This window comes from Dreissena polymorpha, chromosome 1 (assembly GCF_020536995.1).
Source record: "Dreissena polymorpha isolate Duluth1 chromosome 1, UMN_Dpol_1.0, whole genome shotgun sequence".
NCBI lineage: Eukaryota > Metazoa > Mollusca > Bivalvia > Myida > Dreissenidae > Dreissena > Dreissena polymorpha.
The window spans coordinates 209617081-209640470 of NC_068355.1; the positions used below are offsets into that span (position 1 = coordinate 209617081).

The 23390-nt window shown below is 35.6% G+C and overlaps 1 protein-coding gene across 1 annotated transcript in view; it reads left to right on the forward strand.

Annotated features, from left to right (window-relative positions):
- Positions 1 to 22728, forward strand: part of LOC127864828 (dolichyl-diphosphooligosaccharide--protein glycosyltransferase subunit STT3A-like) — a 22899-nt gene extending 171 nt beyond the window's left edge. Inside the window, exons 2-16 of the mRNA XM_052404720.1 lie at positions 3794 to 3910; positions 6131 to 6313; positions 7136 to 7281; positions 8296 to 8493; positions 8941 to 9051; positions 9651 to 9731; positions 10327 to 10483; positions 11167 to 11319; positions 14181 to 14263; positions 14580 to 14744; positions 16288 to 16476; positions 17367 to 17483; positions 18404 to 18506; positions 21139 to 21327; positions 22084 to 22728. Of these exons, the coding sequence (XP_052260680.1) occupies positions 3802 to 3910; positions 6131 to 6313; positions 7136 to 7281; positions 8296 to 8493; positions 8941 to 9051; positions 9651 to 9731; positions 10327 to 10483; positions 11167 to 11319; positions 14181 to 14263; positions 14580 to 14744; positions 16288 to 16476; positions 17367 to 17483; positions 18404 to 18506; positions 21139 to 21327; positions 22084 to 22229 (2130 nt within the window). The 5' untranslated portion in view covers positions 3794 to 3801 and the 3' untranslated portion in view covers positions 22230 to 22728. The remainder of the gene's footprint in view (positions 1 to 3793; positions 3911 to 6130; positions 6314 to 7135; positions 7282 to 8295; positions 8494 to 8940; positions 9052 to 9650; positions 9732 to 10326; positions 10484 to 11166; positions 11320 to 14180; positions 14264 to 14579; positions 14745 to 16287; positions 16477 to 17366; positions 17484 to 18403; positions 18507 to 21138; positions 21328 to 22083) is intronic.
- The last annotated feature ends 662 nt before the right edge of the window (positions 22729 to 23390 follow it).

The window sequence follows — 23390 nt, forward strand, 5'->3', positions numbered from 1 at the left end:
ATTTAATGTTGAATAACTTTTGCAGGAATTGCCATTTGGAGTAATTGAGATTTACTAGAGAAATTGTATGTTAAATGTTGGTGATGTGGCAGGTTTTGTGAGGCTCGAACAAAGGGAGATAATCATACTGTCGAAAGTCATGCTTGAACCTCGCTGAAAGTAAATTTTCCAACATTCTTTGACATATTTGACGCATATGTACAATAGAAAGAATATTGAATTTATGAAGTAAGAAATAATGACATCAGGGCCCTCGTTTGGCGGTTTTGGGGCCGAAATTCGGCCCCATTTCGCCCTAGTCAATATAAATTGCCGCCATAGAGTCTTTTGATGATTTTTGCTTTGGCAGATTCTTGGCGTCAATAGTCCACTCTATCTTTTTAATAGCGAAAGTTTTCCTTCTTTGTCTATATTGATGCGCAAGGAATTTGGTGCGCAACATTCAAGCCCCGATATCAGACAGTTAATATCAATGGATTGCAATAATATTTACATACCTGTGTAGATAATTCATTTCTCAATAATGTTCCGTAAGAATTATGTAATGAATCTTTCAATTTTGCACGCCTGACCAATTTAAATCCACACACTACTCACATTTTTCATTCCAGTCGCTGTGCCCGCTGTATACTGCAGGTAGATTTTAATCGATAACAAAGCCTATTACACTGTAATGCCTTCTTCTGATTTGTTGATATTTAAATATTTCATAACATGACGAGAGGTCAGTGATTGTATTGTGATTTAAGCAGAAGTTTAACTGAAACAAATTATGCCTTTTAACTTCAATTCGACACTATTTGAGGTAAAAATGGACTTCTTAACTAAAACTATGAGTTGGTAATGTTAATTTGCAATTTTAAGCATATTTATATAATAGCATTGTATTCATTTTTCGTTATGGTTTTTACAGACCGGAGTTTCAGCATTCAGATTTATTCTGAACGCGAATTATTTCAGCTACATTTCCCCCATAAAAAAATATAGTATACTTTTTTCGGTCCCTACTTTTTTCCCTATTTCAGCAAAAAATTTGCCCCCTCAATTTTTATTTTTTATTTTATACCTATGTTGCCGGCTGGTATCATGCTATTAACCTTTGATTAAATGTATATTCATGTAAATTACATTAAAATTTAGCAATTATAAGTGTTAAATGGTTGGTAAAAGATCTAAAATTCCCCTTCGCCCAAAACGACAAGAAATTCCACTCTAAAGGCCCCAGCCCCAATCCCCCAAAGTGTAGCAAGGGCCCTGGACATCATTATTTATTCAATCAGCGTTGCAGCCGCTATTAAGTACTATACAAATGCAACTGCAGGACAAATGCTGAAATGGACTGTCAGCTTGTCAGGTCTCCTAAAAAAATTCTTTAAAAACTGATACTGAAATCATGATGTATTTTTAACCCAGATTTAATGGGGGGGGGGGGGGTAAAAAGGCTCATGACACTTCATTTTCATTCATTTCATCACAAGATCTCAATTTATGAAGTTGTGTTGTTTTGAAGTACTGAAGTATCAAAGTAAGTCTGAAAATAATAACAATGCGGTATTAACTAGAATGAATAGTACAAGACTATATTTAAAACGAATGCTAGTTCAGGCCTAGTTGCAGTAATCCAACTCCCAGCTATTGACCCTCCCGTTGGCTGGGAGTTGCAACTGATTACACGTTTATTCAGGTAAAGATGCCGCCCAGAATCCTAAAATATTAGCCACATAAACTATTTTATCACATGCCATACCATATTTCCCATGCAATATAACCATTACATATATTTTTTAGATTACACATGTGTAATACAACATTTTTAAGCGTTTCATTGGCTTAGTTTTCGTTTATTAACCAATCGCATTTTGTTATTTTGCTGAAATGACTTTGCAACGTCAAATGACGTCATGAAATGTAAACAACATTCGGGATTTATCATTATGTTTGCGTAAATATTGATTTAATTTGCTCATTTAAAAGCATGTGATAAAAAAGATCTGACACTCGTCATATCATACCATATTTTATTAAACTCGTCCAGGAAATTCGTTAGTAAGCTCGCCAAAGGCTCGCTTACTAACAAATTTCCTAAACTCGTTTAATAAAATATGGTATGACATGACAACTTGTGCCAGATGCTATATATATGACATGAATAAACACAAATAGATCGTGAATGTATTCATAATGCTCAAATTAAAACAACTTACATAATATATTTTGCTCGCATAATATTGATATTAATCCAAAGTTTCAAACACGTCAACGGTTCATTAAATTTTTTATGTTTTTGCAATAGACAAAGCCGAGTTATTCCGATTTCAAAATTACGCTATAGCCTATCTCCTGAATCCTTGGCCTAATGTCTCATCTACCAATAGTCATATACCCACTATCTCTGAAACATCCGTAAGATAGATCAAATCGTCAATTAAAAACTTTGGCTTTCTTTTTGATAACGTTTTTTGTATAAAGTTTTTGTTTTGAGTATTTCTCCACAAATCACTCCGAAATTGATGTCTGTTATAACGGGTAATCTGTTTGTTATGATGTATTAGGTTGATAAAACTTGATTTTATAGACATATGTTAGACATTATTTTTTGACATTAACAAAATTGGTTAATGAGAAGAACTCTGAGCTGTACGCAAGTTTTTTTTCTCCACTTTTTGGGAAGATAGCCCATGGCTTTGGAATTGGGTATTTTATCGGCATTTTCATGAAATTGGGCAATAAATTCATTATCCTTTTTTTCCACACGAAAAGTCCACTGATTAGGGAAATACTAAATTTGATATAACTCTTTATAATCATTCAAATTAAAAGAACAAAATCATACAATACTTTGTTAGATGTAATTGAATTAAAATTGAGATAAAATACACATTATACTGTTTTTTTGGAAATTGGGAATTTTTGCCACATTTTGGGAAAAAAGTATACTTTTTGGGATTGGGCACAATGCCGAATTTCGGCTATAAAATCGGGCCAAAAAAAACCCTGGTACGTATGTTCTTATAAAAGATCAGAGCATTCAAGAAGAACTTGTATATATAAATAAGTTCAGTCCATATTAACATGAACATAGCAGAAATTGAAAAATACTGTTTCACATAAGAATGCAAATTCTATGAAAATTAACAACACAGCACTGCAGCAGAAAATAACAATGTACAGAAATACTAAACAACATTACAGTACATGATAACACATGAATCACAAAACTCACCATAATAGAGTTTCGACAACAAGTCTTCACTGACTCGTAAATGTCTTGTTGATCTGTTGATGTGAACTGTAAGTAAATGTTGTGAAACAATGCAAACAAAAAATTGTGATACAGTATTTTAAAAACATAGAAACATACAGACAGACTGTCTGTTAAAAAAGCAACTATAACAAAGTTTTGACAATAAAATTTGCGTCAAGGGATAAGAGAAGTAAACATATACAAAGAAATATGCACAATATGTGACAAATGATCCAAGCATGTAGACAAATACTTGAACATACCTTTTAACAAAAGAAGACAAAACTAGAAACTTTTTTAAAAACCAAAATGCCTGACAAACATGTCTTCCTGCTCTGAACTTTTTGGTCAATATAGTGGATAAATACACATGTTATTAGCCAATCAAATGTAATCTTAAAATTGAAATGATCACTCGTTCATAGAAAAAAATTGAAATGATCACTTGTTCATAGAAACTGGTCTTGTCCAACTTTCGGATGGAGTAGACTCAACATATTCTAAAGTATGGTACAGTAAAAGTTCATAACGGTCCCATATTGTTTTCAGTTTCCATCATGAAGTCCAGCGCAGGAGGGTTTGGGACCCAATGGTTCCTGAAGATGAGCACAGACAAGCAAGACACTCTTCTGAAGATGTCCATACTAACCATTGCTGCCATACTGTGTAAGTAATAGTCAGATATTGTGCCATTGCTCTGCCACTTTTTTCATTTGAATATGTCCTCAATTTTGAATTATCGCATGCTGAAAACTATTAGAATCTGATGTCTATACTTTATATTACTAGTATATTAGAAATCCAAAGAATGTTATTTTGTCTCCAAAACTTGGAATCTGTTGTAATTATTTTTAAATAGTATATGAATATTATTATGATCATACGTAAAGTTAAAATTATGAAGATATTGTATTAAATAAGAATAAGAGATTAAAGCCACAGACCTTGAAAAGAAAGTAAATTTAAGTATAAATAAGAAACCAGGGTTTGTTTGGCCCGATTTTATAGCCAAAATTCGGCTTTATTCCTAAACGCAAAAAGTATACTTTTTTCCCACATTTTTCTAAAAAATTCCCAGTTGGAAAAAAAACGCTAATGACATTGGCTGTTTCGCTTTTTAACAAAGCGTAGTCCGATCCAGTCTCGTACGGGTTTTAGACTATACCTCAATTTGTATAACATCACGATATTCTCCGTGTTGATCAGGTGCTTATTATATTTGCAATGAAATTCAAGCTTTTTGTGATTCGGCTAAATGGAAAACAAAGATGTCGCGCAATTCGAAATATTACTTTAAAAAGATTCCTAAGCAAAAACCCGGCGACAAAAGGAAAACTATTGATTTTTTTAAGCAAGCGTCATTTAAAAAACAAACATCGTCAAGAAGTACAAGTCTTCCCATTGAAACTCATTCCATTGTTCAGGGCCCTCAATCTATCGAATCTGCCGCCGAATTTCGGCGGCAGTCCCCCACCTGAAAAGTATACTTTTTTCCCCTTTTTGGGGGAAAAATTTCCCCTAAAAAAAAAAAAAAAAAAAAATTTTTTTTTTTTTTTTTTAATAGAAAGATGTGTCTCATGATTATTATATCTCAATTCTATTTCAAATTAATATTTTCAAACAAACTAAATTATGAAAAATGCAATGAATATAGTGCAAACATGTACAAATGAAATAATGAGAGAGTAAGTAAAAAAATCCCCCAAAAAGGGAAACGCCGCGAAAATTCCCCCTCCTAAGGGCTGCGGACCCCTTCCCCCAAAGTAGTGTGAGGGCCCTGTTGTTAATGATAATGATAGTAATTTAATAACAAGTGACTCTTTTGCATCGTCATCGTTGATTTTCGAAAGCAAAGTGCTGACTGATATTCAACATGTTGATAGCAGTAGTTCTTCAGAATAAGATGAAGAGCCTCCTAATAAAATGGCGCCTGATGTGACTGAAGACTTTGTGTGAGCTTATTGTGTGGAAAACTGTTGATCATGATGGTGTTTGAGGTGTTCGTGATTAAAGATGCTCATTCATGTAGTTTTAAATCCCAATTTACTTTCCCTATTTCTTGAAAATGCAGATAAAATTCCCAATTTCAAAGCCATGGGCTATCTTCCCAAAAAGCTGAAAAAAAACCTGGAAACATATTTTATCTATGCCGATTAGAATATATCTGGTGGTAACAAGGTAGAAATCCATCTTTTTTTTTGCGCTTTAAAGCTTGAAAATAATCTGGTTTGTTGAAATGGACGTATACATCTAGAAATCCTACTTTCGGTTTTAAAAGCTGTACCATTTGAAAAATTATAAATTACTTGCTAACTAGGCTATAGATTTAATTTTATCTATGCTAATTAGAATATATCTGGTGGTTACAAGGTAGAATTCTGTCTTTGTAGCGCTTTAAAACTTAAAAATAATCGCGTTTGTCGAAATGGATGTATGGGTATGGAAATCCTACTTTTGGTTTTAAAATTAAAAAAAATAAAATAAATTACTTGCTTAATAGGCTATAGATTTAACTTTATCTACGCCAATTAGGATAAATCTGGTGGTTACAAGGTAGAATTTTTTTTTGGCGCTTTAAAACTTAAAAATAATCGCATTTGTCAAAATAGACGTTTACGAATAGAAATCCTACTTTGGGTTTAAAAAAAAGAGTAAATTACTTGCCAACTAGGCTATAAATTTAATGGCACTTTTGCACACTTTTCAAATTTCATCTATATGTATTGATTGACATGTAATTCATTTCAAGGTGTGTGGCTTTAAGGTTCAAACATTTTTTATTTAATACTGGTAAATTAACTTATATGTTTCTATATTAGAGTGCAAAGAATTTCGGATTTGTAATTCTTAAATACAAATTTAACATTGATTTTGTTCCATGAACAGCCTTCTCAACGCGTCTGTTTTCTGTGCTGCGTTTTGAGAGTGTGATTCACGAGTTTGACCCGTACTTTAACTACCGTTCTACCCGCTTCTTGACTGAGGAAGGCTTCTACAACTTCCACAACTGGTTCGATGATCGCGCTTGGTACCCACTGGGTCGTATCATCGGAGGCACCATCTACCCTGGTATGATTTGTTACGATGAAAGATTTGAGATGAAATCAGGCATCAAGAGTTGAGCACTTCATATTTCAGACACATTTCTATCTAAGTTACAATAGTTTTGATATTAAGCCTTAAATATATATCAGTGAAATTAATTCATACTGAACGACTTTTGTTTTCAAAGATAAGTTCTTTGATACTTGTTTTTTTGAAATTTGATTTGCCTTACAGACTAAAAAATATCATGTGTTGTACATAGAAGATTTATATTTAAGAAGTATAAGGAACATAGACTATCACACAGTAAGTTTTATACATATAATTATTCTGTGGTGTGAAATCCTACTAAATAACACATAGATGCTAGAGAAAGTTTAACAACTTTTACATCTTCAAATCATCATTTTATTTCTTGAAGGTGATAAAGTATTTCAAATTATTTGATTGAATTTAAGTGTGTGGACACTGCATTTAAGTTCGAAAATAAATTCTTTGTCAAAGTTAACATTGCCAGCCTAATGCATTATTTAGCAATGGTTTCACATTAGTTAATTTGCCTTAAAAAATGTTAATACTCAGTTTTGTTCAAGCAATAATAATAATAAATAGACACCAAAACATCATGACTCATTCTTTTTATGCTTTTTGACATCAATATACAATTGTTTTGTTAAGTAACAAAAAAAAAATGTCAAATTATGAAAACAAATTATTGAGGCAAAATAGATCTGAAAAGAATGATGCATTTTCTGTATATGTATTTTTGATATATTAAAAATGTCCTTGTTAAAATTTGCCATGCCCTTGCTTCTGACTTCTGAAATGTCCTCTAATTGGCTGCAGGCTTGATGTTGACTTCTGCTATCCTGTACCACCTGGCCTGGTTCCTCAACATCACCATTGAGATCCGTAATGTGTGCGTGTTCCTGGCTCCCCTCTTCTCCAGCCTCACTGTGATGGTCACCTATCAGCTCACCAAGGAGCTCAAGGTATCACTTGAGTGGTGTTCTGAGAAAACTGGGCATAATGCATGTGCGTAAAGTGTAGTCTCAGATTAGCCTGTGCAGTCCGCACAGGCTAATCAGGGCCGACACTTTACGCCTAAATATGATTTTCGGTAAGGAAGGACTTCCTTGAAACTAAAAGTACCATAAAAGCGGAAAGTGTCGTCCCTGATTAGCCTGTGCTGACTGCACAGGCTAATCTGGGACGACACTGTATGCACATGCATTAAGCCCAGTTATCTCAGAACAAGGCTCATTTGAATTGCGTAATAAATGTCTTGTGGTCATAGTAAATTATAGTTGTCTGCCAAGGAGAAAAAATATCAGTTTGTAATGCAATCAAAATAAATTTTGTGTTATCTTTGTTTATCTTAAAGTTAAAATCTGTGATATTTTGATGTGTGGCTTATAAACATATAGGTTAGACACAGAAGTGATACAAGTTACTCTTTTGGCAAACATTCTCACGTTTGGCATGAGACCATTAAGCCTTGTGTGACTACAGGGGTCAGGATGGCTCCTCTTGCTTGCCACATATGCCAGAAGACCTATTTTGGCATTACTCGGCTCATATACATGTCTATTATTCTGTATTGTAATTTCGAATCATCATTCTTCATTATTATGTCATATTGAAGAGGTATTTAAGGTGGTTGTGGTTTTAATATAAGCCTTAATTTTCAGTTCTAATATGCCTGTATGAAAACTTCCAGTGTAGAGCTTTGGGACCAATCAACTGGCTTTGATTGACGATAAGCCTTTCAAAACCTGGACTTAAATGTTTGACGGAGATGGTTTTTACAAAAAAATAAAATGACTGCTTTATTTAATGATTTTTTTTAGCCATTAGAAGGAATGGTTATAAATGGACCTGTTGATTAGCCGATGAACAACAACACGTTAAAGATTTAGTCTTATTTAAACTTCCTGCGTCAAGTGTAGTACATATGTAACAATATATCTTATTAGATCTGTCATCATTTTGATACTTGTTTTCAGGATGCTGGTGCAGGTCTGATAGCGGGCGCCATGATTGCCATCGTCCCTGGCTACATCTCACGTTCCGTGGCAGGCTCCTATGATAACGAGGGAATTGCCATCTTCTGTATGCTGCTCACTTACATGCTCTGGATCAAGGCAGTGAAGACTGGCTCTGTGTTCTGGGCCTCTCTATGTGCACTCGCTTACTTTTACATGGTGAGTAATTACTTTTTCATGGAGATTAGTTACTATACATGATTAGTTTTTACTTGTACATTGTTTTAGTTACTTTTACATGGTAGGTAGTTAATTTTACTTGTTACCTTACGTGGTAAGTAGTTAATTTTACATGGTTAGTAGTTATTTTTACATGGTGAGTAGATGGAAAATAGACTTGTAAGTTTTTGTGGTTTCATCCGAAGTAATCTAACAGACTGCTATCAGTTCAGAGTTGAAATGGGCGATCAACTACATTTCTTAAAAATTCTTGTTTGTTGGACTTTCACATGATGCAATTGACAGTGGAATGTCATCTCTAAGTTTAAATATCATTTTTGGAGAACACAAATGTATTTTAAAGAAAGTTTCTGACAGAATGCAGCAAAGCTTCAGCTATTGATGGAAATAAAAGCCCAGACTATATGATTCCCCTCCTCCCTGCAGGTGTCGTCCTGGGGAGGCTATGTGTTCCTGATCAACCTGATCCCACTCCACGTGCTGGCTCTCATGCTGACCGGAAGATTCTCTCACCGCATATACGTAGCCTACTCCACGGTAAGATATTCTCTCACCACATATACGTAGCCTACTCCACGGTAAGATATTCTCTCACCGCATATATGTCGCCTACTCCACGGTAAGATGTGCGGCCCTGGGTTTGCTGGCAGCATAGTTTACTTAGAATACACCACTATACATTTATTACGGAATGCAAACATTTAAGTATTTATAATATAAAAGTTGAATATTAATATGAATGCGAAAATGGGTCTTGTGCCATATGTTGCCAGCATAGCTCGAGACCAGCCTGTGCATCTGTGAAGTCGTGATTAAGTCTCGAACATTTTTGTCTCATTACACTGTAGATCGTTATCCTGACTAGACTGTGCAAAAGTGCCGGCTGCTCTGGAGACCCATTTTGGCATGACATATGTCATATTAACTAAATTATTTAATTGTGATCATGCGCTTAACATTTTTATATTGACTTCTGTGGCTATTTTTTATGCTAATTGAAACTAGTCTGTACATTAATTAATAAAAAAATTCTGTTATTTTTTTCACAATTTTGCCTCTTTTTCCACTTATCACATAAACTTTCTTTATACTTGTAGGACCACTGTTTACACATGTTTGACATCTTTATATTTCAGGTGTACTGCCTTGGAACAATTCTCTCCATGCAGATCTCGTTTGTGGGTTTCCAGCCTGTACAGTCCAGTGAACACATGGCTGTAAGGGAGATCATTACCTCACTCATAGAGTGTACAAATGATTATACTTATTATTTACCTGTATAAATAATAATTAAAACATGCATGCTTCATCAATCGTTAAAAAACAAATATACTTGAATAGAAATTATCCTGAGACAGCAAAGAAAGCACTGATCATTTTTTTCAGAGATTTCTCAGAATTGTATATAATTTTATTAGCTCGGCTGGTTTCGGAGAAAACCAGAGGTATTGTCATAGCCAGCTTGTCGTCCACCGTCCACGTCATGCTAAAACCTTAACATTTTGCTAAGGTTTTGAACATGGGCTCAAAAATCAAAGTGCTTCAACCTACAACTTTGAAACTTCATATGTAGCTGCACCTTGATGAGTTCTACATGCCGCACCCATTTTTGGGTCACTAGGTCAAAGGTCAAGGTCACTGTGGACTCTTAAAAAAAAAAAATATTCTGACAAGCTTTCATTTATTCAAAACTGCACCTGCAGCCTAGCATGGCAACTGTTATGCCGTGCATTTGTTTAAGAATTTGGGTTTGTTTAAACTTTTTGTTTTGTTAAAACTTTAAATTTTATGAGTGTTGCCCCTGTTTTGCAGGCTCTGGGAGTGTTTGGCCTGTGCCAGATCCACACGTTTGTTGACTATGTACGCTCCAAGCTGACAGGAGAGCAGTTCAACCTTCTCTTTAAGAGCATTGTGCTGCTGTTTGGCTCTGTGGGAACACTGGCTGTTGCCATAGCAACTGCACTCGGCAGTATCCTTTAGAATGCAGTTGTATAAACGCATGTTTTGGCTTTGGTTGGCTTCCAAAGGTTTTTGAATATTTTTCTTACGGAACATTTAAATCTTTTTCACAAAAGATCTTCAGACCCACACAAATTTAGTCTGTCTATGGCTTGTCGGCCACCACTCTGGGAAGTCACTGTATCAATGAATTTTGGCCTTCCATTGGTCTTTAGTGAAGCATATTTATTTGAGTTTTTTGCATCGAAAACCTATGGCTTGTTGAAACGCTCGCGAGTCCATTACACCATAGTTAGTCGTCAAACACTTTACCAGAGGATGTAAACAAAAACAAAATTCTTTTAGAATCTGCAGAGTCATATTTTAGCTGCCTCTGGCTTGTTGGTTGCCCTTATTTACTTCCATCTCTGATGATGCTTGATACTAACTGTATTTGTATTATGCAGTTGCTTAAGATTTTGTTAAGCTACTATCAATTTAGATTATGGTTTAGGAAACGTATTATTATCACGAAAACCATTAATTGACATCTTTTTCGACAACTTAATAATGCCCTTATTTTGCACATTATTGCTGTATTGTTGAAAATCAGTTGAATATAACACCTACAGCTTTTATTTTCATAAAGCAAGCTCGATAAACAAAAAAGATAAAATTAAACCCCTTGTTTGTGTCCTTGACCTCACACCTCAGAAATCTCCCCCTGGACCGGTCGTTTCTACTCTCTCCTGGACCCCTCGTATGCCAAGAACAACATCCCCATCATAGCGTCCGTCTCAGAGCACCAACCTACCACCTGGTCCTCATTTTACTTTGACTTGCAGCTGCTTGTCTTCATGTTCCCAGGTAAGGAAGAGATAAGGAGTAAAATTGTGTCCCAACGTGCTCATGGTGACCTTTTGTGATAGCCTTTTGTCCGTCATGCGTCGTCCATCCTCTACATTTGCCTTATTTACACTCTGGAGGCAACATTTATTGCCCCATCTGCATGAAACTTGGTCAGAAGAGTTGTCCAAATGATATCTAGGCCCACTTCGAAACTTGGTCCTATTAGGTCCATAACTAGGTTACTAGGTCTTATTATAGAAAAGCTCTTTAAGTTATATTAAAAGTTCAATCTTCATGAAACTTGTTCAATATTTTTTTAAATGATATCTCATTTGAGTTCGAAAATAGGCCACGTTTGTTGAAACACATGGTCGCCAGGGTTTTGGGCAAAGTTATTTATGTCGATTTTGTAAAACCTTGATAATAGTCTTGAAGTCAGATGTACATGTATAGTCCAATCTTCATGAATCTTGGTCAGAACTTTTGTTAAAATGATATCTCTACTGAGATAGAAAAAAGAGGTTCATTGAAAATCATGGCCGCCATGGGGAGGCAGTTTTTTGTATGTCACAGTGTTAGTTCGATCTGCATGAAACTTTGAACATTAGTTTTCATGATACCTGGGCCGAGTTCAAAAAGGATTCCGGTCTGTTGAAAAACATTACCAAAGTTTTCCTTATATGGCTGTTTTAAAACCTTGTTAGCACTCTTTATTTGTAGTCCAAGTTTTGTCCAATCTTTATGAAAGTTGGTCAGAATATTAATCCCAATAAAATCTCGATGGAGTTTGAAACTCGGTCATTTGAGATATAAAATAAGTTTACTAAGTCAAATAAAAGAAAAAGCTTTCTCCTTTGTTTTTGTTGTGATGTCAAAAGGCCTATAACCTCCTTGTGTAATATTTTTGGTTAAAAAGAAGTGTTTTCGAAGCTTATATCCAGTAAAGGGGTAAAGTGTCGTCACTTAAAGGGGTAAAGTGTCGTCACTTAAAGGGGTAAAGTGTCGTCACTTAAAGGGGTAAAGTGTCATCACTTAAAGGGATAAAGTGTCATCACTTAAAGGGGTAAAGTGTCGTCACTTAAAGGGGTAAAGTGTCATCACTTAAAGGGGTAAAGTGTCATCACTTAAAGGGGTAAAGTGTCATCACTTAAAGGGATAAAGTGTCATCACTTAAAGGGGTAAAGTGTCGTCACTTAAAGGGGTAAAGTGTCATCACTTAAAGGGGTAAAGTGTCATCACTTAAAGGGGTAAAGTGTCGTCACTTAAAGGGGTAAAGTGTCGTCACTGATAAGCCAGTGCCACAGTGTGAATGAATGAGGCTTAGCAAAGTTGTCAGATAACAAAGGGCTTCAATTATATGTGTGAAAGAAAAGATCATACCCTCATTATTATTAATAATAAAACATCTGACTTTTTCGTCTCAATTAAAAAAAAAAGAAATTACATCCTTTGATTTGTAGTGTAAATTGAAATGTTCAGGAGATGAGAGATACAGTGTTAATAGGATGTCTTGTGTATTCCAGAGAGAGATACAGTGTTGATAGGATGTCTTGTGTATTCCATACAGTGTTGATAGGATGTCTTGTGTATTCCATACAGTGTTGATAGGATGTCTTGTGTATTCCATACAGTGTTGATAGGATGTCTTGTGTATTCCATACAGTGTTGATAGGATGTCTTGTGTATTCCATACAGTGTTGATAGGATGTCTTGTGTATTCCAGAGAGAGATACAGTGTTGATAGGATGTCTTGTGTATTCCATACAGTGTTGATAGGATGTCTTGTGTATTCCATACAGTGTTGATAGGATGTCTTGTGTATTCCATACAGTGTTGATAGGATGTCTTGTGTATTCCATACAGTGTTGATAGGATGTCTTGTGTATTCCATACAGTGTTGATAGGATGTCTTGTGTATTCCAGAGAGAGATACAGTGTTGATAGGATGTCTTGTGTATTCCAGAGAGAGATACAGTGTTGATAGGATGTCTTGTGTATTCCATACAGTGTTGATAGGATGTCTTGTGTATTCCATACAGTGTTGATAGGATGTCTTGTGTATTCCATACAGTGTTGATAGGATGTCTTGTGTATTCCATACAGTGTTGATAGGATGTCTTGTGTATTCCATACAGTGTTGATAGGATGTCTTGTGTATTCCAGTACAGTGTTGATAGGATGTCTTGTGTATTCCAGTACAGTGTTGATAGGATGTCTTGTGTATTCCATACAGTGTTGATAGGATGTCTTGTGTATTCCATACAGTGTTGATAGGATGTCTTGTGTATTGAGAGATACAGTGTTGATAGGATGTCTTGTGTATTCCAGAGAGAGATACAGTGTTGATAGGATGTCTTGTGTATTCCATACAGTGTTGATAGGATGTCTTGTGTATTCCATACAGTGTTGATAGGATGTCTTGTGTATTCCAGCTGGACTCTACTGAGAGATACAGTGTTGATAGGATGTCTTGTGTATTGAGAGATACAGTGTTGATAGGATGTCTTGTGTATTCCAGCTGGACTCTACTGAGAGATACAGTGTTGATAGGATGTCTTGTGTATTCCAGTGTTGATAGGATGTCTTGTGTATTCCAGCTAGAGAGATACAGTGTTGATAGGATGTCTTGTGTATTCCAGTGTTGATAGGATGTCTTGTGTATTCCAGCTAGAGAGATACAGTGTTGATAGGATGTCTTGTGTATTCCATACAGTGTTGATAGGATGTCTTGTGTATTCCAGCTAGAGAGATACAGTGTTGATAGGATGTCTTGTGTATTCCATACAGTGTTGATAGGATGTCTTGTGTATTCCATACAGTGTTGATAGGATGTCTTGTGTATTCCATACAGTGTTGATAGGATGTCTTGTGTATTCCAGCTGGACTCTACTTCTGCTTCAAGAAGCTCACAGATTCCAACATCTTTATCATCATGTACGGAGTGACCAGCATCTACTTTGCCGTAAGGAAATCTTACATTTGGCCTTGCATTGTTGCATGTAGTTGATTGTGGTTATCCCAAAGCTTTTCGAAAAGCAATGGTGGAGTTTCACTGGTAGGGGACAATATTGCTTGGCAATTTTATTTTGATTTATGTCAACTTTGTATAAATTGATATGCGGTAAAATGATCTACATTTAAAATTGTTAAAATTAATACTCTATTGCATGCATATCGGTTTGATTTGATATTCCATGTACTACATTGACATTGGATGAAATGTATGCATGGTTACAATGGTATTGAGAGTATGTTCATGTTTCATTCCCTCCGCCCAGGGTGTGATGGTGCGTCTGATGCTGGTGCTCGCCCCAGTCATGTGTATCCTGTCAGCCATCGGAGTGTCGGGCGTTCTGTCCACATACATGAAGAACATTGAGGCTCCAAACAAGAAGGACAAGAAACCCAAGAGGGCTGACTTGACCTACCCACTGAAACACGAGGTAAATATCATACAAATAAGCCTCCATCTGAAGAAAAGTGGTTCATGTGTGTGTAAAGTGTTGTTCCCGATTAGCCTGTGCAGTCCTCACAGGTTTATCAGGGCAGACACTTTCCATTTGATTGTAGTTTTGTTTAAAAGTAAGTATCTTTTTATCAAAAAACTAGCTCAGACGGAACATTTTTATACCTGATTTACCTGTGCAGATTTATCTGGGGGCCACTTTAGGCACATATATTAAACTCTGTTTTCTCAAAGTGGGGCTTAAAATTTAACATGGTTATCAAGGTGTTGAATCCATCCAATATGTTTTCTCAAAGTGGGGCTTAAAATTTAACATGGTTATCAAGGTGTTGAATCCATCCAATAAAATTTTATGAGTTTGTACCATATTTTAGTAATGGTTAATAGATTCATTTTCTGTTTCAGAACTATTAACCCATTAAAACATTTATTTTTTGTGCCCCCTTCTAAGAAGAGGGGGTATATTGTTTTTTGCTTGTCTGTATGTTTGTGTGTTGGTCACTAAACTTTAACCTTGGTCATAACTTTTGCAATATTGAAGATAGCAACTTGATATTTGGCATGCATGTGTATCTCATGGAGCTGCACATTTTGAGTGGTGAAAGGTCAAGGTCATCCTTCAAGGTCAATGGTCAAATGCGTCTTCAAAGCGGGGCAATAGGGGGCGTTGTGTTTCTGACGAACACATCTCTTGTTATTTTCTGAGTTTTATATATTATTCATGTTTTTTGTGATATATAATAACCATTAAAATTATTATCAAATTCAGACACTTAACCCCTTTAGAAAACAAACAGTTTTGCTAGATTTTTGTTTGTCAGAGGTTTTGAGTTATAAGCTTGTACTGCACAGATGGGAATTTAAACACTATGATCATGATGAGTGAATTCCTGTGCAAGGAACAACAGGAACAGCTTGTTACAGTGTCTTAAGATGCTGTTTAACCAAAATTTTCAAAGATCTTTTACATAAAATTCAAGGTAAAAGTCAAGATAAATAAGTCGGTATGCTTTGGAGTTACCAGGGTTTTTTCCCCACTTTTTGGGAAGATAGCCCATGGCTTTGGAATTGGGAATTTTATCGGCATTTCATGAAATAGGGAAAATAAAATTAATTAGCCTTTTTATTCCAAACAAAAAGTCCACTGATTAGGGAAATACTAAATTTGATATAACTTTTTATAATCATTCAAATTAAAAGAACACTATCATATAATACTTTGTTAGATGTAATTGAATTAAAATTGAGATAAAATACGCATTAGACACCTCTTTAAAAAAAAAAATTTTTTTTTTTTGAAATTGGGAATTTTTGGTCACATTTTGGGAAAAAAGTATACTTTTTGGGATTGGGAACATAGCCGAATTTCGGCTATAAAATTGGGCCAAAAAAAACCCTGGTTACAAATATAATTAAGGAGTGAATGCCTTCACACGCCCTCAAAAACAACAAGAAAAACTAACAGTAACTCAATATTGAACTTTTTCTTCCATTCCAAATATTTCCCTGTCTCTCGACAGATAGCGACAGGTGTAGTGTTTATGATGACTGCGTTCCTGGTCACCTACACATTCCACTGTACCTGGGTCACCTCAGAAGCCTACTCCAGTCCTTCCATCGTACTCTCGGCACGGGCTGGCGACGGAGGCCGTATCATCTTTGATGACTTCAGGGAGGCTTACTATTGGTTGAGACACAACACTGCAGAGGTGAGATTGTGTGAAATTAAATGAGTCGTGTTCTGAGAAAACTGGGCATAATGCATGTGCGTAAAGTGTTGTCCCATATTAGCCTGTGCAGTCCGCAAAGGCTAATCTGGGACAATATTTTCCGCTTTTATGAGATTTTTCGTTTAAATGAAGTCTCTTCTTAGCAAAATCCAATTGAGGCGGAAAGTGTTGTCCCTAATTAGCCTTTGCGGACTGCACAGGCTAATCTGGGACGACACTTTACGCACATGCATTTTGCCCAGTGTTCTCAGAAAGGGACTCAAATATTGGGCATTGCAGGGCCATAAATTAGCAGGAGCTTTTGTGATATTGGCTCCTTAAATTTGTTTTGGGTTTTGTCATATGACTCATTAGTGGATGGTGCCGCTCAAATATAAGGTTTGTCATGAACTTGTATACTGCAAAAACTAAGATATGCGTTCAGTTTGCTTTTCCAGCGTAGGGCTCTTATGTCTGAGGACATTCTATTTGAATAAGATAACCAGGAAGAGGGAATAGGTTGAATAAGTGTCAATAAATGACTAAAATACTGTTGGGCAAAATGGCAAATCATGCTTGAAGTATGAAAACTTATGTTTCAAATACAGTTTTTTAATTCAATATTTAGTATTTTAGGAATTCAACTTTCATTAAGATGTTATACAATACAATTGTTTAGAGATAATAACATAACTATGTTTGCCATAAAAATGGCTCGGTCTAATGCCATATGCGGCCAGGATAGTTCCAGACCAGCCTGTACTATCAATCAGTCTGGACAGGAGCTACACTTTCCGCTAACAAGACCATGAATGCAAATGCCAAAGATGCCCAGATCGTTCCCTAGCATTCATGATGGTTTCTAGAGAGCATGTGTGTTTTGCCTGCAGGATGCCAAGGTGATGTCCTGGTGGGACTATGGCTATCAGATTACTGCCATGGCCAACAGAACCATACTGGTGGATAACAACACCTGGAACAACACACACATATCACGTGTGGGGCAGGTACTTTTGCCATTGTGTTCTGTTTATGATCCCGCAAATGAAGGCGATTTTAATGGAGTCAATCTGCTGGTCAGTTTATTTGTCTGCATGAAATAAATTAGATTTTTGGAGCTGACCACTTGAAAAATATGTATTTTTTTAGTGTTTTAATTGAAACTTTGAATATTTTGTAGCCATTAAATGCACATGTGCATAAAAACTTATTTCATCAGCATTTATCCAAAGAATCATAAGTTCTTTGCCTTGTTCATAGGTGTATTTTCGTTTGTGGTGTGTTAGGCAATGCCATCCCAAACTGAAAATATATAGAGCAATTTGAGATCACATAAATATAGATTTTACAATTGTCCCATAGCTATTTGATTTATAGCCATGCCTTCTCAGGTCAATCTGGGACAAACACATTTAAAAAAAAAGGATTCTTTCTACCAGACATCTCCGTCAGTTTTTTTACTTGAACTCAATTTCAAAGTATGTCGATGTTGATTAGTAGGGTACCAGAAACCAGAATCAGTTGCAGTTTAGGGCCTGTATTCACTGAACAATTCTGAAAATCCTTTAAATCAGAATATACAAGAATTGTTATAATTTTGAGTCAAACACATAATTATATAATCTGCATAGTCACATATCTACATAATGCTTCATGAAGAACAATTTGTTAATAACGTAGTCAAGAGTAGAAGCCTGTATAAATTCAAACCCCTGGAATCATTGTTCTTGGTTTTAAGTCCATTTTGTATTTTCAAGTCTAAGAATAGGTAGGTAAATAGGAGCCATGATTGCCCAGTAAGTTCTAGCTATTGTAGTTCACACTAGTGCAGTATATGTGTGCATGTTCCAGGCTATGTCGTCCACAGAGGACAAGGCCTTTAGCTATTGTAGTCCACACTAGTGCAGTATATGTGTGCATGTTCCAGGCTATGTCGTCCACAGAAGACAAGGCCTATGAGATCATGAGAGAGCTGGATGTCAACTATGTCCTCGTCATCTTTGGGGGCCTTACTGGATACTCCTCTGATGGTGAGAATAGTCTTGGTTGTTAAAATCTATTTCCTTTTTGCTTAACAAGGGTTTGAATTTTCACCCCTTCAGCTGTTTACTCCTTTAAAACTTATTTTGCAAACAGTTTTAAACTTTGCTGGATCTATATACGAAGCAACTAGATCAACTGCACCATATGAGCGGGTGGGATCTTAAATCATAGCCCTGTTTTACATGAATAAAACTGTTTATATACTGTCTTAAATAATTAACCTCCAAAATATACAAATATTCATAAATATGTTTATTATAATAATTATTTTATAATAGTTACTTGTTTAGTTTCTAGAGATGCGTTAGCTATCCAAATGTCTGGAGTAAATACACTATGTAAGCACCAAGTGTTTGGTATTATATTCAATGTGCACATATACTGTAAAACTGAGCTTGATGAATTGAATCTTACTCATACTAAATGCATTTTTATGTCCCCCACTATAGTAGTGGGGGACATATTGTTTTTGCCCTGTCTGTTGGTTGGTTGGATCTGTTGGTTTGCGCCAACTTTAACATTTGCAATAACTTTTGCAATATTTAAGATAGCAACTTGATATTTGGCATGCATATGTATCTCATGGAGCTGCACATTTTGAGTGGTGAAAGGTCAAGGTCATCCTTCAAGGTCAAAGGTCAAATATATGGGTCAAAATCGCTCATTTAATGTACACTTTTGCAATATTTCAATATTCAAGATAGCAACTTGATAATTGGCATGCATGTGTATCTCATGGAGCTGCACATTTTGAGTGGTGAAAGGTCAAGGTCATCCTTCAAGGTCAAAGGTCAAATATATGGGTCAAAATCGCTCATTTAATGTACACTTTTGCAATATTTCAATATTCAATATAGCAACTTGATATTTGGCATGCATGTGTATCTCATAAAGCTGCACATTTTGAGTGGTGAAGGTCAAGGTCATCCTTCAAGGTCAAATATATTGGTCAAAATTGCGCATGTTATGTCACTTCTGCAATATTGAAGCTAGCAATTTTATAATTGACATGCATGTGTATCTTATGGAGCTGCACATTTTGAGTGGTGAAGGGTTAAGGTCAAGGTCATCCTTCAAGGTCAAACGTCATATACGGGGACATAGTGTTTCACAAACACATCTTGTTAAAACAACAAATAAGTATAAATGTTAACTGTTGAGGAGATGGCATGTTGTGTGGAACACCTCTTTCCCTTTTGGTTAAGGTTAAGGTCAAGGTCATGTTTAAGGTAAATGGTCAAATTATAGTACAGCTTAAACAGAAAGCAACATCACCATTCATCTTTTGATTTTAACATGATATAAATGTTTACCATGTGTAGAAGGCATTGCACTTGAAAAACTTGTGTCGCTACCTCAATGTTTAAGATCACATTTAGCAATCAAATGTCCTATCTGAGCACATCACAGCTTGTCTAGACTTTTAGTTTAACATTCATCATTATTTATTCAAATAATCTACTACAAATGTGCCCCATGTAAAGATGGCTTGTAAGGTACAAGTTGTTTGCAGATTTCATAAATTTCACTGTCACTCTTAAAGATAAATGATGAAACATGTGTATGTATCTTGTTCATAAATGACAAGCACTGTTGTCAAGTGGCTTGCCATTTTGCCATCAGGCATTAAAATTAAGTTTGTTTTAATACATTCAGGCACAATGCCTTCGCTCATGGCATGATGGTTAAGGTCCTACCTAGAGGCGAATGTTAATACATGCATTGTGCAGATAGTTGATTATTACAATATTCTTGTCAATCAAATTTGATTGTGATATCTAGGCATCTAGATATTTTTATTTAACGAAGTCCCAGGACTAATAAGAGGCAGATTATAAAGAGTCACAAAGACAAAGGTGTCAGTTTATAACTGTTGTCCTTGCAGACGTCAGAGTCACAAAGACATAGGTGTCAGTTTATAACTGTTGTCCTTGCTGACGTCAGAGTCACAAAGACATAGGTGTCAGTTTATAACTGTTGTCCTTGCAGACGTCAGAGTCACAAAGACATAGGTGTCAGTTTATAACTGTTGTCCTTGCAGACGTCAGAGTCACAAGGACATAGGTGTTAGTTTATAACTGTTGTCCTTGCAGACGTCAGAGTCACAAAGACATAGGTGTCAGTTTATAACTGTTGTCCTTGCAGACGTCAGAGTCACAAAGACATAGGTGTCAGTTTATAACAGTTGTCCTTGCAGACGTCAGAGTCACAAAGACATAGGTGTCAGTTTATAACTGTTGTCCTTGCAGACGTCAGAGTCACAAAGACATAGGTGTCAGTTTATAACTGTTGTCCTTGCAGACGTCAGACAGAATGTTTATTTAGACTTCTACTAAAGCACATTTTCTTCATACTAAAATATACATATTATTTTATGTCATGTATATACGGTAGGTATACCAAAATAACATTATATAACATAAAATATTTATTTAAGAATTCAAATCAACACAATTGATGACAAACCACCTATACAGATTTACCAAGGGAGTAATGAAATTTCTTTAACAGTATTCTAAAGGATCCTTAAGCTTATAACTAAAGCTTCTTTGATATATTTTCATAAATATCAACAAGCTCCCATAGATGGTGGGTTTATAACTGTTTCTCTCGTTGCAGACATCAACAAGTTCCTGTGGATGGTTCGTATTGGAGGCTCCACAGACCGGGGTGCCCACATCAAAGAACATGATTACTACACGCCCCAAGGAGAGTTCCGTGTGGACAAGGACGGCTCACCCATCCTCCTCAACTGCCTCATGTACAAGATGTGCTACTACAGGTTCGGGCAGGTCTACACTGAGCAGAGTAAGTGTGCTGCATGAACTGTCTGTTGGGTTAGAAAAGAGTCCAGTTCTGACTATATGAGTCGCTTTTTGAGAAAAATGGGCATAATGCATGTGCTTAAAGTGTTGTCCCAGATTAGCCTGTGCAGTCTGCACAGGCTAATCAGGGACGACACTTTCCACCTAAACTAGATTTTTGCTAAGAAGATACTTTCGTTAAACAGAAAATATCATACAAGCGCAAAGTGTCGTCCCTGATTAGCCTGTGCGGACTGCACAGTCTAATCTGGGACGACACTTTACGCACATGCTTTAAACCCCATTTTCACAGAGCGAGGCTCATATAAAGAAGTGAAACTATGTCTTAATATTTTAGTAAGTAATGAGAGTGGTTATCAATGTCTCTGGCTTACCCATATTGGTTAAGTTATAAGTTAAGTTTTTACATTGTCTGAACAGTTTTGTAAGCAAAAAGTGTGGTTCTAACTTGGCCTGATGTAATAAACATTTTAATAATAATAATTATTCAAAATTAATCCAAGCTTATGAGAGTCTTGTTTATAAATAGGAAGCCTAATAAGGAGAGCTGGAAAACGCTCTGGGTCCTTAAATAATAAAGCCCCAAGCCTGCAAGGACCTTATAAACTTTGAGATTCATGCAAATGTTAAAGCATTATACAGAACAATTCTTTTTTTAAATGATGCTAATTTTTAATATATTTTTATATTCCATTGGCTTATGTTCATGTGAAAGTGCACCTTAAATTTTATGTTGTAGATAAACCTACTGGTTATGACAGAGTCCGAAATGCTGAAATCGGAAACAAAGATTTTGAGCTGGACGTTTTAGAAGAGGCCTATACAACAGAGCATTGGCTCGTCCGTATTTACAAAGTGAAAGATTTAACAAACAGGGGCGTGTAGAGAAGTGGACCTCTTATCACTGCTCATGTATAGCTTTATTATGGTATACATCATTGACATTTATTACATTATTAGAAGTACTTTTGAATGGAGGCAAATGACAGTTAATGGTTTTGTGAAAAGAAGTTGAAGATCATGTGTGATTGTGAATGTATATTTTTCAACCTGTTAAGTCTTACAGATTATTTATCTATGCACTATACACATTACATGACTTTATTATTTTTTATTTTCTCAGTTAAAAAGTTAGCTCAAAAACATGGATATTCATGTTGTATACAGCATTCTGAATTCATAATTTACTTACTGAAAACCATTACTTACAACCAGGGGTTTGTTTTACTAGTTAATTTGGTATATTTTTATATAATATAACCATCAGGTCACAACGTAATCAATTTATCTTTGGAAAATAACTTACACATGTTGAACAGTTTTCGATCATTTGAACGTGGTTTTAAATTGAGAATAGTGTGAAAATAAATTTAAAAAATTCAAATCTTATTTAGTTTTTGTTGTCATATAAATGTATACCAGTTGGAAGGGCGACTGCATGATACTACAATGAAAATGATGCATGTGCATAGAACAATTTATACAATGAGAATTCACTGGATCATTAAAAACAAGGTACCATCCTATAATTAACATCAGAGCTTCTACGGTCCTGAATCACTTACTTGAGTTTAATGTAAACCAATTGTCAAAGACTTGACCTGATGACTTAGTTTTTGACCCAGTTTTGAACATGGCTTTGATATTGACATGACGCCTTATCAGTGATCGCTCCGCCCACTCAATCACGTGGCTCAGCGGGAAGAAAACCTAGACAAGCTAACACCAAATTGGCTTCTTTGCCTATAGTCTGCATATAGATTTACGCGATATTCCGGATGATTTTATGGACTTGTTTAACACCATATTACACTTGTAAAGGAGTTGATGCCATTTAGTTATTCTGCAAATGCAAAAAATATACGATTAAAGAGAACATCAGCTATTTATAACGGGTAAATCGGTACATTAAACACGCTCCCAAACGCTTGCGCGCTTACCGAACTCGACCCGTTATTACGTGTAATGGTGGTATTCGCAATAAATTAACACTTCACCGGTATTTACCCGTGTTATTAACAAAATTATTATTAAGTTTTTCATATC